Source organism: Mizuhopecten yessoensis, unplaced genomic scaffold (genome assembly GCF_002113885.1).
Source record: "Mizuhopecten yessoensis strain PY_sf001 unplaced genomic scaffold, ASM211388v2 scaffold9109, whole genome shotgun sequence".
Classification (NCBI taxonomy): Eukaryota; Metazoa; Mollusca; class Bivalvia; order Pectinida; family Pectinidae; genus Mizuhopecten; species Mizuhopecten yessoensis.
Genome location: NW_018407883.1, coordinates 1,475,667 through 1,492,812, shown reverse-complemented (window position 1 = coordinate 1,492,812; position 17,146 = coordinate 1,475,667). Strand labels below are relative to the sequence as shown.

The following is a 17,146-nucleotide window of genomic DNA, read 5'->3' as shown; positions in this document are numbered from 1 at the left end:
TAACTACAGCTGTCATTCTCGTTTCAGAGGAGAAACTGACCACGAGTGTGAAATGGTTGGGACGTACAATAACGTAAGGTCTCTCAGTACAATTGCAATTGCTGTTCGTGTCCTACATTAAGCGTTGTTATCACACACAAAAAAGTAAAGCAATTTAGCAAAAGAAAAACACCTGAACTCTTGCAGATGACCAGTATTATAAATGAATACTTACAATAGGAATGGTACTTAATCAATTTCAAATAGAAAGAACAATATCCTCTAAAATGCTTTTGTGTATTTTGGACAAAACAATCATCAAGGAGACGCGATGACTTTTAATATCATTATATATATGAGGCCTTCTGGCTATTATTCGCGCTATGAAAATAGTCCTGTGCAATAGCAAAACAAAAGAAAACGACAATGCAGTAGTAATTTGAATAGTAGCCATTGAAGTCATGACGACGTTGTGAGTGGTAAAACCGGCGATTGAACACCTACTCTTTTTAACCTAAAGCAAGGTTCAAAAGAGTAGGCGTCAATGACGTCAATGGCTACCATTCATATTACTAATGCATTGTCGTTTTCCTTTCTTTTGCTATTGCATTTCACTAGGATTCCAACTCTAACGAAATTCATTAAATTACATATGTATGAACGGGTGTACCGATGAATGTGATAAATCATGCAAATATGTTAGTCAAGAAAATATTAAGGAAATGATTTGGACTGAAAATACTGTACCTAAACTCTGCAGACACATCTGGAATCATATTTTAGCCGGGTTTTCTTAAGCATAATCGATTGTATTTCATCTCTTAACATGCTACGCGTGATGTAATCGTAAACTTCTTCTTTGAAAAATAATAAGCCATTATTTATGTAAAATTGGTCAAATTAATCGAAGTATGTTGTCGTATTTATTGCACATTGCGTAAATTTTAAATAAGCATAAATCGAAGATATGGAGGCTAGTACGTGACACGGGGGTTATTTTTACCCTATGGACTTGCATGATTAATTGTTCTAATGCAATTGCAAAGACTAGTTATTCCTTATTTAATGGTTTTATTGTATTCCGATTGAAATGTTTGTATTGACACTTTAAGCTAAGTTCAGAATTTAACGTTAATTTTGTCTGAGTTATGTAAAGTGTACTGTTCAGAGGCCCCGGCTATGTATGATTACCTTTACAAAAGACCGGGCCATCTATGTTTTCTTGAGGACTTGGGTGTGTAGGAGTTACAATGTATCTTACATGTTCACGGCTCTACAAAACTCTTCAGTTTCTTTTGAGCAGTACGGTTCATATTTAAGAACACTCCTATAACTTTTTGAATTCTTATGATAATTAACTGCTTTGCACACCTTCCCTTCCGTTTCACCAGGAGTTTACACAGATTCGAATTTGGACCTTTTTGGCCCGTAGTGCCTACGATGAGTTCAAGAAAGAGAAAAGAGCTTTATGGTGTAGTGCAATTAACGTTTGTCATTCTGTTTCTATTTCCGAACTGTATGTGTGTCTTACGTAAATGTTTCTGTATAGCTGGTTACCATATAAACGATAGTTGTTTTATTAGCTTAACAGAGGTCTAATCCCACGATCGAACAATCCAGGCACCATTGTGTTAACTGCAAAATAACGTTGCTAATGAGTCGTCAAATGAATTCTTATTACTGATCTACAACCAACCGTGACTTCTGACCTTGTCGTTTTTGTTATAGATAAGATTACGTCGTGTTACCTATAAAGGCTGCCTTTTGCAGAGGTATCAGTGTTGTCTGTTTACACGTCATTGCTGCACATTGATATGAGGTTCCTCATCATCACCGCCTGCCTGGCAGCTTTTGTCGGTAACTATTGGAGATCTGCTTTTCCTTATTAATGCTTTACCTTTGATAGTGTTTTTATTATGACTGATAATGTGTACGTAGAATGAGTGCAAAGGAATGTCAACAAAAACACACCTTCAAACTCTATGGTGAACGGACCACGGCAGTAATTATAGATTATAAAAATTGTCTTTTTCAATAAAACTGGGGCGTTTTAAGATGATTAATACTTCGAAAATAACTGAAGATTGGCTGTAGTGCTGAAGGTTTAGAAGTATGTAATGGACACAATTTAATACATTAATTTGGATATGTCTCATGATGGAAGCAGATCATATCAGTGAAAGAATTGTCATCGAATTTTTGTAATTTGTTCGATTTTAGACGAAAAGCTTGATTTTGGGTTTGATGTGAAGTACGATGCGCTGAATCATCGTATTAAGTGTTTAATAGGGAAGTTATACCTGTCTTAGCTAACGTGAAGAGAATATGAAGTTGTACATGCAGATCCTGGGAATAGGTCGGAAAAGTGACGTTCCATCATAGCATGTATCTATTACATATATGCCTTTGGCTGTCTTTAGCCGAGGGGACTATTGGTTTTATATAAAAGCTATATTTTAAATTAAAGTATATCAGTTCTATCTTCTTGTAATATTATGTATATGTACATGTAACTGTTCTGTTTCACTGTGTCTTGATAAAGGAGCGGATCGCTCCGAAAATTTGACAACCTAAACTTGTTCACACTGTTGAAATTACTTCTTTGCCCCCATATTACATATATGTATATACTGTTAACATGTTTACCTAGACTAGTGAACAAAAGTGTGTGCCTGTGCTGCTTCCTAAAAAGTTGAAAAAATCAACTCCAAAAGGAATAAATGAGAAATTGGGCCGTGGGAAAATATAAGAGGCCAATATTCCGACTTCTGTATTTTGTTACATGGTGTTGTTGTATTTTTGTATACTTCATTTGCTCTGCATTCGGTAAGTGTAATGAATAAAGTATACACCACCTTTTGAGTATATTGTGATAAATATATCCACTATTATAACGTAAACATCTGACTGAAATAAAATGTGATTTGAATGGCTTTAATGACATTTGGAACATGAAATGAAAACACAAAACTATTCTATTAAAGAGTAAAAGTAAGTAAAATATGCTAAAACATGCATTGTTATTGGTTACTGATAAGTATAAATCTCTACCAAACAAGACCATCTTAGTCAGTTAGATGGTGAAGTCATGGGACTACAACACCACTCTACAAAACGTCCATTACTTAGATATACACACATGCCTTCCATATATGGAAAACAAATTAAGATATCGTTCATAGCAGATGACAATTAGAGGTATTATTTAAATAAACCAGTTAATACATCCGAATCAATTGTTGTTGACAAGATTATTCCGTTAATAGGGTTGCATATAAAAAGGAAACACAAAACAATGTATATAATTGTAACATAACTCATTGATTTGTTACTAAAACATCATTTTTAATTATTTAGTTATACAAATTGTATTGTATTTTAAAGCGTCATGTTTGCAGGAAATTTAGTAACTTACTTGCTTATCTCTTAAAATGTGTTATTTCTTATTTGGTTTGAAGGGATGGTCATATATATATATATTTGAATGAAAATGGAATGGAGAGCATTTTCTTAGGGTATGTTTATTCCGTTTGAAAGGAATGTACAATGTAGACGTCACGTATCAGCACATGAGCCGAAACTGTACTTAACATTTGAACTCTAACGTTTGTTTTTATGCACTCCCTAATGAAGATTTTAAAAAAAAAAATAGTTTCCAAACCGGGGTTACTAAGTGCATCTATATTGCTTTGAGTTAAATAACATGGGTTGATCCGTATGGGATATGTGATTTTTGCATTTTCAAAGGTTGAATAAATACTTATACATTTTGTACTCGACAGCATACGTGATAACGGAGACATGCCATAAAGACGATGACGTTGACGTGGTGTGCGATTTGATAAGCTGCAACGGCAACAACACAGTAAAAAGTTGTGAGCATAGTGAATGCACGTGCATTATCAACACCGATATATGTAAGTACAGGATACATCTACATAGGTGTATACATATATTGACCAAGTCACTATCACAGGGTGGTATGGTCACTCTGACAATTCAAAATTAAAAGGGTGATTTCGGAGACACCAAAGGAACAAAGAAATGTGTTCCCAAAAATAACATGAACAGATTGCCAGCCTCGTTAAGCCAATGAAAAAGCGGTGGATCCTGATTGGAGCCAACAGCGCGACCGCTAAAACTTATTTCCTTGATTACTTACAATGAAATTGGCGACAATTTCTTAAAAAAATATCTCTAAAAATGTTTGCATTGTTTGGTCAAACCATCGTGTATAATCCCACAAATGACCAAGAGAGACGTCATAACTCAAATATTTTGACCTCAACCGACAATGTAGGCTGTGGTGCAGATACCCTTGATCGGCTGTCAAGGAAGATGCGTGTTTCATTCGACCAACTCATACAAAAGATAATAACATAGTTACATGTAGATATCAACATACCATGTCTTTCGTGTGGAATGCAAAACGTTTTGCTCGCATTGTGTGGCCCTCTAATGGCCGATTTACAAATAAATTGATATAGGCAATTACCATCGGATTACATTTATTAATTAATATCAATTGATTTAACTTGTTTCATAAATTGTTGTCCAAAAATTTATAAATATATTGACAATTTTGATTTGTTCATATGTAACTATTTAGATTTGACACATGTCACTTAAATGAACGTAAATATGCTATTTACAATAACGTTAGGTCAAGCATTGTTTCAAAAAACATCGTTCCAGTAATTACGTTAATTGCTACGGTGTCCTTTATTTATCAATCGGATATAATTGTATCTGCCTTTGTTCCTCGTTGATCTATTATTGAACCTGCTACATAATTCTATTTATTACTTTTTGCAATGAATACCTTCTTATAACAGTTTGGTATTTTGTTCGTTTTTATTTATAAATTAATGATTTGATAACTCATGTGTTGTTGGCCTAGTAGCCCTGACCTTTGGGTTACCAATATGTGTAACACATATATAACGCCTTGATCAACATGTATGTGTGCTGCGGTAAGAGGATATATAATTTTATGTAAAAATATTAATAATTATCATTCGAGGTTCTTATATACCGCTTGTTTCGTAGGTCGTCTCAAAGCGGTTCACAAAGTATTATCCGTGGTTATAGTCTTTGCCACCAGCCAATATATTTTTCAAATCCCTGGGTAGCATACAGCCGGCGCTGTCATTTCGGCGCTCACAGCTAGCATTCAATAAATTTAGCACTGCACAACCGCATTCTCATTTACAGCGGAGTAGACTGGAACAAGCGGAGAAAAGTATCTTGTTCAAAGATACAAGACAGTGTCGTGACGTAACTCGAACACGCAACCTTTAGGTCACGAGCCCGGCGTGCTACCACTATACGTCCGTGCCTCCACGGTATAAATTAATAATAAGACAGATAAAACGTGTGATACAGGTTATATAATTGTACATGTATCATAAAGCAAACATATGAGATACGTTTAGTTGGATTTACATGGCGGGTGTCATCGATGAAGCAGAAGACGTATATCCTTCCGGAACACCTGGTCTTATTCTACTCGTGCTTTATCAAGGGTCTATATGTAAACTTTCCTTTGGTTATTTTTTTGCCCTAGTTTTAGATTTTGCGTTCGAATTATGGTTTTGTTGAGTATTCGCTATTCTCTTGCTTTTTTTAACTATTTTTCAAGAACTTAAGTCAAAAAGACATTTGCCAAGAATTCAGTAAAAAATTCAAAAAGAGTTTTGTTAAGAATGTACAATATAATTTCAAAACTCCTAATTTCATAAATGTAACACAAATGCTCATATTCTTAAATAGAGCATTGATCAGTTGCATTATATTATGTAGAATTGTGTGTAATGTTACATTATATAAGATTGTTTGGAACATAAAATTATGTACAGTGTAAGATTGTTTGGAATGCTACATTATGGGTGATTGTGTGGTAGAATTATGAAAGATTATGCGTAATGTTTCAATGTAAGGTTGTGTGGAATGCTACATTATGGGTGATTGTGTGGTAGAATTATGAAAGATTATGCGTAATGTTTCAATGTAAGATTGTATGGAATGTTAAATACAGCAAACACAACACATTATATGAACAAAAATTGTCAGAAACATTCTTAAAGTGTGTCTCGTGTAGTCATTAATTTGATATTTCACCTTTGAATTGATGAAAACACAATTATTGCTTTTGACGTAAAAAAAAAAATTATACCTTTAACCTTTTGCCTTTCTTTCACAGATTGTTCCTCGAGGGCTGACTGTGATGTTTTGCCATTGACTGAATGTAAAGTAACGGGTCATGAGGGTCCTGGGGGTCATGGGGGTCCTGATGGTCCTGGACACCACCATACACCTCATGGCCATGATGATGGTGTGATTTGGCATTGTTTGGACACTAAATGTTCATGTTTCTAGGGTTACTTTTAATGTGTTTTTGATAAAATAAAACCAAATACTGGAACATAAACATGATGTGTTCATATATATTACAAACATTCTGTAGTATCTACATCTGTTCACATGAAAGCAACTGATTTCTATTTTCATAACAAATAGATACTGCATTATAGAGAGTCAAATAATCAAGCATGTTGATGTATAACGTCATGATTCCGGAAGCCTTGCGGTATGTGAGATTCAAGGCATATAGTACTTACAACACATTGTAATTGATAAGATACCGGGTATACAATTCTAAAAATACACAGTGAATTATAAGATAACGGGTATAAAGTTCTTACAATACAAAGTGACTTATACGATATCGGATATAAAGTTCTTACAATACAAAGTGACTTATACGATATCGGGTATAAAGTTCTTACAATACAAAGTGACTTATACGAGATCGGGTATACAGTTCTTACAATACAAAGTGACTTATACGATATCGGGTATTCAGTTCTTACAATACAAAGTGACTTATACGATATCGGGTATACAGTTCTTACAATACAAAGTGAGTTATACGATATCGGGTATTCAGTTCTTACAATACAAAGTGACTTATACGATATCGGGTATAAAGTTCTTACAATACAAGGTGACTTATACGATATCGGGTATACAGTTCTTACAATACAAAGTGACTTATACGATATCGGGTATACAGTTCTTAGAATACAAAGTGACTTATACGATATCGGGTATACAGTTCTTACAATACAAAGTGACTTATAAGATACCGGGTATACAGTTCTTAAAATACAAAGTGACTTGTAAAATAACGAGCTTAACGTATATATAATACAAAGTGTCTTATACGATTTTATAAGTCACTTTGTATTATAATAACTGTAAGCTCGATATTTTATACGTCATTTCGTATTATAATACAAAGTGACCTATACATTATCGAGCTAATAATAATTATAATACAAAATGAATTATAAGAAATCGGGCTTACAGTTCTTATAATACAAAGTGACGTATACGATACCCGGCTTACATTAATTTTAATACAAGGTGACTTATAAAATACCGGATTTACAGTTCTTACAATACATAGTGACTTTTACGATACCCGGCTTACATTAATTTTAATACAAGGTGACTTGTAAAATGCCGAGATTACAGTAATCATAATACAAAGCGACATATAAAATACTGCGCTTACAGTAAATATAATACAAAGTGACTTATACAATACCGGGGTTACATTTCTTGCAATACAAAGTGACTTATACGATACCGGGCTCACATTTCTTGCAATACAATGTGACTTATACGATACCGGGCTCACATTAAGTATTAAGCATTTCGAATTAAATAGAAATGCGACACCTTTGCGGGAGAGAATGCGTGCAGAGGAGTAGTGTTTTCCCGTTCCTGCCATGCCAAACAGACGTACGTAATCCTATCAATTTGCATACATGTGCATAAATATGTACCGAAGGTTAACAAAATTGTGATGGCGCTAACTAAAATCAATGGAGGCAATTTAGTGAAAATTGGAAGGAAAATGTATTAGGAGATCATACACTTGACATAGGACTATTACAAATAAAATCTGTATCAGTCAGTTGGTCAAGTGTTACCAGGTGCGCCACGTGTATGTCCACGTCACATTAGTACTACTATATTAGGGAGATAGTATCAATAGAACCTATTCGTTTCTTTAAATTTATATGGTTAAACTGCTATTAACTTGAACGGCCGGGGTGTTTGAGATAGTTAAGAAGAAGAAAAAGATCCCAGGGGGATTTTGGCGCCACCATGGAATGATCTTTATTGATTATACATGTATGTTAGTTTGACAATAAGGGGAATCTACATATGAAATCTACGAAGGATCTAAAAAGAACTTTTTGCGAAGAAGAAATAGCATAAATAACAAACTTCAACTGTCAAAATCCAAGATGGCTGCCTGTCAGCAATTTTGTATTCCTGATCAAACTCAAAATCTAATGGTCACAACCAGGGACCAATGGGAACCTATATATGGAGTTTGACAAATACAAATATCCGTCTAGTGCTTTTCAAGAAATTAGCGATAACTAAATTCAACTCTCAAAATATAACATTGCTGCCTGTCGGCCTTTTTTTATTTTATTTTGTTGTTGTTTGTTTTAAGATCAGTCTCAAAATTAAATGGTCACAACAAGGGACCAAGGGGAACCTACATATGAAGTTTGAGAAAAATTATTTCAGTACTTCCAAAGCAATAGCGATAACAAGGATTGTTTACGAACGGATGGACGATGGACCACGGTCGACGAACCACGCACGAAGAACGATTTGACCTGATGATGGTGGGCTAAAATACAGGCAAAAATGTATATTAAAAACAAAATAAGGTGTGATGTTCCAAACTGAATATGGTAAAAACGTTAAAATCAACTCATCTTCATCTGGGGACAAACGTGAACACAACTAGTTGAATTGAATACTGTACATACATTGTACAAAAAAGGTTCTTAAACCTAAAGTCATAAGTTAGCAGTTGAAAGTCAAAAGTACAGGTATAAATGTTCAAGCACAATTTGGTGCACAATAAATAACTTTTCGGGTAGCAAATGTTATAATATATCATTGACAGGTTATTTTGACCAAATTGACCACTGACATGGTTACTTATACACTGGTACATGCGACCTGTTGTAAATGGTGTGTTTAGGGTAGAGTACTGTCTAATTGCCGTTTTATAATGCAACCTCCGTTAAAGACGACCAGTTAAATGAACAACCATCCACTGTTTATAAAATACCTTGTGCTTCCCTTGTTATCTAGTGAATCCCCATTTGTGATGTGTTGGGGATTATGTTGTTAACATGTTGAATCGGAATTTGTATGATAAAGTTAGCACAGTGGCACAGTGCCGCTCTGGTTTGGGTGAACCAAGCTAGAGAGAGAAAAAAAACAGTACCCAACTGTTCTGTCTCAACCTTAGCTTCTCAACAAATATGATGTTCATTGTCATATATAATTTCAAAATAGTTTATTGTTAACGCAACAAAGATAATTAAAATTAATATAACACGGAAGAGATATAACAGTAGATGTATTATCAATCTCATACTATACTTATAAATGCAAGAAATTGGAGTACTGAGAAAAAGTACCTAGACGATGTCTTCGAAAGCCACGGTGCTGAACTGTTGAATTCAAACCTGGCTAAATTTTACACGGAGGCTCGCGTACAAAAAACAGAACCTTGAGTTTTGTTTTGTATTATATTTTATTGTTGAAGCATATAATAAAACAGTTATGGGTTTTTGTGCTGTTAAATAAGATGTGATATGAACCTGAACAAGTGATATTGACCTTGGCTTCGCCTCGGTCAATATCACTCTTTCAGGTTCATATCACATCATATTCACCAGCACAAAAGTCCATAATTGTATATTATTCACCACTTATTTGATACAGGGTGGGTATGGTAAACATTCTTAGCTGTGTACTTAAAAAATGAAAAAAGATATATTTCAGGACAATGATGACACCATATAGGGACAATGGCCATCTGTCACCCAAGCAGCGCAACTATGGATAGGGCCTTTGGTTTTCTCAAAATAAAATGGTGACGTCTCCATCATCTTGAAATGATAAATGAAGATAGCATGTGTAGGGTAATTTGTGCAAGCTGTGTCTTGCACAATTTCAGTTTATATCAGAGGACGGTCCAGATATGCTTCCAGAACCTGAGGTTGAGGAAGACGGAGATGATGAAACCCAGGCCGACAACATGAACAGCACTGGTGTTCATAAGAGTGATCATGAAGCTGATTTGCTGTTGTAAAAAACAAAAATTAAACACATTCTAGAGAAAGCATACATTTCATTGATCAAAGTTACTGTTCATTTCCTGGTACCATTCTTGAGAATATGTTTAAGAATTTGTTCATAATCTCCATTTTCTCCTCATGCTGCTTCTTCTTTTCCTCTCTCATTCCGGTCACACATGTTTTCTCTCTTTCTCTTCACTCCCTTACTTACATTAGTCTTCTCACTCAAACTGTTGCTATTTTCACACACACTATTCTCACCGACACATTCATCATTCATAGAGCTGTAGGTGGCCATGGGAGTAATATTGGGATTACCCCCAATGGCCTCCTCCTTTTCCCTTTCATACAAAAACTCTCTTCTTCCACTTCCACTCTTACCATTCACACCCTTAACATCCTTTAACTTTCTCTCAATCTTTACCCACTTTCCTGTAAGTTGACTCCAGTAAATGCTGGATTTGCATTTTTTGAAAATTTCTTTGCAATAATTTGCCACACCCTTTTTTGTTAAGTTTGCACTGTCAAACATGGCTTGGTGGTCCTGCCTTAAACTTATCAACAGACTTGTTGTTTCAACTGTCCAGTTGAATTTTTCTGGAAAAAAAAGATGTTCAATTCAAAGACATGTCATACATTACAGTTATATGCTATAGCTTTGAGGTGAACCGTAGGTTTTTAGATATATATTTTTTTATCACAAAGTAATATTTGAATTTGTTCTTAATGTAAAGATGTGGTATCTCAGCTTTAAGAAACAAATGTTATTAAAAACAAAAAATCGCTTAAAAAGCCCAAGAATATCATTTACATGTCAGAGGCATTAGTAAGAGAAAATAAGACAAATTATCTCCCTTTGATAAATTTGATATTGATTTTTTTTAAATGTGTAGATTCAACTTTTGTTCAATTTGCAAATAAAAGCAAAGGTTTTTAACAATACAATAATGACATATATATGTGAGCTTGCATAAATTATACCAATGTAAATATGTCTGACAGTGATCAATGTCCATGAGCCAAGAACGCAGTAACGTAACTATAACTGTAATACGACTGGGCCTGGAGTTAATGTCTGTGTTGGCTGTTGTAGACACCATTGCAACAAAACTGATACATTTTTAAAATTTTGACAGAGCTTTATATAACAATTTTATTAATTTAACTAAATAAATTTAAGGTAGAGGGTACCATTGCACCAGTTATAATTTGAAAGAAGAGTTCCATTTTAGAGTTGTATTTTCTGGCTTAGAAATTACTTCCCTTTTCAAGGCAATAATCTCCCATTTTGATGGTGTGAAATTTTAATTTTCGGATAGCGTTTTAGGTAGGTATGAGCGTACTATTGGCAGAGAACAAGCCCCGAGTTTGACCTACATATAATTTATTTTTGGTTTTAAAACCTCATATTTCAAACAACTGTAATTCGGTATTTAAACTTAAATGTACCCTTTACCTTAAATGGAGACATTAAAATGTGTTTCCATATATTCATTTAATACCAATAAACATAGGTAGTTTTACCATCTGCTTCTGTACTTGCATCATCTATTCCAAAAATAAATATATGCTAGTAACATTCACAAATAATACATCAAACCAATTATATTACTATTTGAATAATTATAACAAATTGTGAAGTCATACCAGTGATAATCATGTATTGTCAACCAGTGATAATCATATTTTGTCATTATTTATATAATTATACAGTGATAGATGTTTAAAGCATACAATCAAATAATTGATTAGAGGATGTGTTTGAATAGAAAGAGATATTAAGAAAAATGGTGGATTCCATCTTGGTCAATGTACCAAACTACCAATATTGAAATATAGATGTTCAAATATATATTATACCATATGAGTTGTGAATTTTCCTTTCATTGATACTTTACCACTTACCTGTAACTTTATCGACAGACTGGCTTCCTGTTGCCTCCTTTGCAGCATTGTTTGTGTCTGTGTCACCTTAATTACATAATGTAATACTAGTTCATTAACTCGACATCAACAGTTGATAATATTTCAGTCAATTATGTATGATTTTCACTGTAAGAATATCTAGTATCAATTAGATGAGGAATATGCAGGTTAAATATTTTTTGAATTATTTTAACCTTGTATAAAACTAATAAAACATTCAGGGTTGACATTTTAAGGTCAAAATCTTCCAGGAATACACGGAACCTTATTAAACAAACATATATTTTTTTAAAGTTGTTTTGCCTGACACTTTTTGAAAATCAGTAAAGAAAAGAAATCAGAATTCGAACAACTTATAATGGACATGCATGTATTAAAAACAAATTATCAATAATGATTGAAAGAATTACCTTCCACTTCCAACAGATATGGCCCAACCAGTATGGAGCTCAGGTCTTCTTTATGGGCCAACACTTGATAGGCCATATTTGGTCATATTGGATCTGCAGGTTAAATTTATTTGGAAACAAATTCATTGAATTATTATAAACCATGTACTATGCAGGGCTGGACAATAAGGGTAACCTGCTGGCCTACGACTAGTGAAATCTCCATCTCGACTACAGTAGTGGTTATAAAAACTACTAGCCCACATCGTCTAGTCAAAATTTGTTATCAATTAACATGTTGAATAATATTTGTTTCGTGGAATTTACACATGGAGTCAGGACTAGTAAAATTGAAAACTTCTTGCCAGACTGACTAGTTTTTTTTATATATCATACTAAACGCAACTACAGTATATGTAGTTTGCTTCTTTATTTCATGAACGTTTATACACTTTCTGATCAATTTTAGTCATTTATTAATCAAAACAGTCATTTAACAAGATATTTCAGTTTAAATATAATAAATATTATGTCGTCAAGCTGTACTATTTCCATGGGTTTTTTCATTTCATTTTTTAAAATTAAATTTCAATTGAGTTCATGAGCAAATAAAAGAGGTAGACTGATAAAATGTTCTCTAATCATTGCTTTAAACTATAATAATTTTGATTATAAACCATTCATTTGTACAGACGTATATACTACAGAGTGGCTTTTCTGTATATGTCTGATTTGTATTACAAAATAAAAATGTTGCATCATGATCACTGATATGAAAAATGTTCCATCTTTGTTACCCTTGCGTAGGCGATTATAACCCCACACTACAAATATCTATAACACATACATGATCTAGTACTACTGATATGGGTCACAGATAATAAATGTACATGTTTATAGGTTCTTTGACCCATGTGCATACTAATTTCTCGACATGTTGTCACGCGCTCTTGTGCCCCACCCCAAACAAACTCTACAAAGTACATTCTTTTATACTTGAATTAGGATATTTCATGTAACAAGCTCCTGCGATCTATTTTAGCGTCAATTTATTCAACTTACTGGTGCATAAGCGGTCAGAGTCCCTATTTGTTATTGATATATTGAATATTCCATTGCCCCCCTTCAGAGTAAGTTGTCTGAAATTGGCTGTAACTTTTTGTCAGATGATGGGTCTGCGTGAGAAGAGTCTGCATCTGTCGTCTGCTGGCAATTATATCAACAACTTATGGATACTTTTAAGCACCTGTGATTCATTTGACACGTAGCGCACTGAAAGTACTATAAATTTTGATCATACTTATCATCTGCTGTCCTTTTTTGCTGTGTTTGCTGACGGAAAAACATTTTTTCCGGATATAACCTGAATGGTTCAGTCGTAAAAACTGCAACACAATTAAGATTCTCGCAGTTCAGGTATGTAAAAATATATGGAACAGCTGAAATAGTGTTTAACATATTATACATACATATATATCGCATATGCTGGACATCAGAATTGAAAATATTTCATTGACGGCCATATTGGTTCCAACTTGGTACTCTTAAATGAAACGTTCCGGACAAACCGGTTCGTTTCGGCGGAACGTTGCATTCCATTTAACGGAACGGATAGTACGTATCGGTACGTTCCGCTAAATGGAACATGCTATAAGTGTGGTAATTTTTGGTTATACCTAACAAAACAACAAATTTTAGGAAATAACACTTGAAATGTTTATCAAAATTCATTTGATGTGTTTATACTGTAAATGAAATTTAAAAAATGCAGTAACAGCACTTTTGTTTTGAGTTTTCCTTTTCCTAAAAAATGTGACAATTTCTGATAATGACTCATTTACAGTCATCGCTGTAATTGACCCTATAACCTTTGTAATGCTCATTATCTTTTAATTCCTGTAGGAACGCCTACAGTAATTAATTATCCTTATAACCGTTGCGCGTGTACTTGATGTCTATTAAATCTACTCAAGCATGCATGCCAGAACTGACGGCGTGAGACAACATCTCACAGATTTTCACCTCCGATAAAGTCTCACGGCTTGGGACACGAATTTACGGAAAGTCCTCATACCCTCACGTTTTTTAATGATCGATCGGTGAACCATTTTCCTGTGGTTGTTTACTCACAGTCTTACGCTATTCCACAATGCTTTCAGCAATAAATCACCAGAGCTCTCGAGTGGCTGTCATGTGATTGGTCATGTGATCGAAGAGCTCTTCCGATAACTTCCGGAAAATTTAGCTGGTTGAAATGGCCGGGTTGAAATTGTGAGTTGATATCGGTGTCTTTTACAATTAGTAATCTATCAGAACAATTCAAATTAATTAATATTAAAGATTTAGTGTGATCCTTTCTTATTGTTGCCATAAATTTCCGTGATACTACAGAATGCCTGTATTCTTAGTCTTAACCACTACGCGACAGTGTCCGCTTCAGCATCAAAATTTCCCGTGAAGTTGATACATTACACTGTCAGTAGAATTAGCACAAAACAAAACACGGCCGGTAAATATATAAGGGGCATGTCATTTTGTTTTGTTAACTTTGTGCTATTAAATGTATATAATCATATTCAATATATACAAACAAACAAAATGCCAACGTCAAAACAAAGTTCCTTTCTTAAAGATTTTGTGCTTTATTTCACTAATTTAGTTGAGTAAGATAGTCTTTTTGCCGTGAAAAACGCCGCGAATAAAACCTCCCTTATTTTCACCTCAATTCCCTTGAAATGATTACAAAACTCACAGATTAGCCTCCAAGAATTCTGGAATGTATACTCTAACTGGGGATTACCGTTGCTATTTTTAGACGTAAACAAAGTATCACAGATGAGAGATTACCACGAAAGTAAATATTGAAAAAAACAAAGTATTGTTCCGCGTCTGCAACGTTAACAAACATGTAGGCTACAGTAGACCTACGGGATTTTGCTAGAGATTTTAAACGCTGGGTCATATCGTACATGCATGATTGTGATCAGCAGCAAACATTGATCGTAGTAAAATAGCCATAACCTAGAACATCGCCTTTGAAATTACTGGCACTAGTAAAAGTTCAATCCAACTCACCGCTACAAGTTGAACCGGATAAGCGGCTAGAACATTTCTTCGTATTTAACGCATGCGCAAAAGCTTTTATCTCAATTCTAGCCTAGAGGGGGTACCCAAATTGACGCTTGACTACGGAGAAATCGGATCGTTCTGTGAAAGATATCGAAAAACCAAATCTAACATTTTCTTCAGAATAACTTGGACTACCTATGTTTGGAGTTTCAATTTGTCAGCTTCAAGCGTTAATTCTCCAGGGTGAATTATATAGTAACTGATGGTCAAAATGCCGATTTTGGCGTGTTTGACCCCAAATATCTCCATAACTAGATTTTCCTTAGATATAACAGATATACAAGGAGGTAGATCGCGCTGAGTAAAAGTTATGGAGCCGTTTTTTTCGCACTCAAATCGCTGTTATATCCGGCAAATTAGCTACATTTAGCCGTGTTAACATTTCGTTCAGAGGAACGATAACAGAGTTATCGCCCCTCTAACACTTCAATCCATACAAAATGACTTATAAAATACCGAGCTTACAGTTATAATAATACAAAATGACTTATAAAATACCGAGCTTACAGTTATTATAATACAAAGTGACATATAAAATACCGAGCTTACAGTTATTATAATACAAAATGACTTATAAAATATTGAGCTTACAGTTATTATAATACAAAGTGACATATAAAATACCGAGCTTACAGTTATTATAATACAAAGTGAGATATAAAATACCGAGCTTACAGTTATTATAATACAATATGACTTATAAAATACCGGGGTTACATTTCTTTTTACACAGCCAATAACATTTTCTATTCGACGTTTCGATGACTAGTACGATATGTACACTGTCACCTTCAATGCTGATGAAGTTGACTGTGTACATATCGTACTTGTCATCGAAACATCACATAGAAAATTTGATTTGTTTTATAAAAAAAAACTTTTCATAATTAATAATAGAAAAGTGCACGTGTCTGATAAGATATCGGGCTTACAGTAATTATAATACATGTTGACTTATAAATTACCGAGCTTACAGCAATTATGATACAAAATGTCTTATAAAATACTAAGCACACAGTAAATATAATACAAAATGACTTATAAGAAATCGGGCTTACCGTTCCTACAAAACTTACTGTTCTTACTATACAATCAGGCAATTAAGATATCGGACTTACAGTTCTTACTATATAAATTGACTTATGTAATACTAGGCTAACAGTTCTTACAAAACTTAGAGAACTACCGTTATGTAAGTCAGCGACAGATACATATACATTTAGGTGGGGAAAACAACAATGCCTCAATGATCTGCTTAAATAAAAAAAACGTTCTGAAATTCGTCTTGCCCAACTTTTTTCCAACGCTTAACAGGTAGTATATGCTATGTCAATTTAGTTTGAAGAGAAATAGACCTGATATTATTAGCGTTACGCACGTTAAGATTGTTTTGTTATATATGATTAGGTTCTTTCAGAAACAATGACGTCACCGAATGGCAAACGGGTCGTCATCTTTGCGTCCTTTTGAACCTGGTCTATATGATTATACAATAGTAGTACATTGTATAAGAACTTGTCACGTTTCCAGTCGTGT

The 17,146-nt window shown here is 34.1% G+C and overlaps 1 protein-coding gene across 1 annotated transcript; it reads left to right on the top strand.

Moving 5' to 3' along the window:
• The first annotated feature begins 1,729 nt into the window (after nucleotides 1-1,729).
• Nucleotides 1,730-6,409, top strand: LOC110457330 (serine protease inhibitor Cvsi-2-like). The gene is made up of 3 exons (XM_021508551.1): nucleotides 1,730-1,836; nucleotides 3,762-3,896; nucleotides 6,182-6,409. Exons 1-3 carry the CDS (start codon nucleotides 1,794-1,796, stop codon nucleotides 6,355-6,357), a joined length of 354 nt encoding a protein of 117 aa, XP_021364226.1. The 5' UTR covers nucleotides 1,730-1,793; the 3' UTR covers nucleotides 6,358-6,409.
• The last annotated feature ends 10,737 nt before the right edge of the window (nucleotides 6,410-17,146 follow it).

Bases quoted from the DNA above. Each gene is read 5' to 3' on its own strand.
- LOC110457330 (XM_021508551.1), top strand. From the start codon at position 1,794: ATGAGGTTCCTCATCATCACCGCCTGCCTGGCAGCTTTTGTCG. The intron at 1,837-3,761 runs GTAACTATTGGA...TGTACTCGACAG, and splicing joins CTGCCTGGCAGCTTTTGTCG to CATACGTGATAACGGAGACA. The intron at 3,897-6,181 runs GTAAGTACAGGA...TTTCTTTCACAG, and splicing joins CATTATCAACACCGATATAT to ATTGTTCCTCGAGGGCTGAC.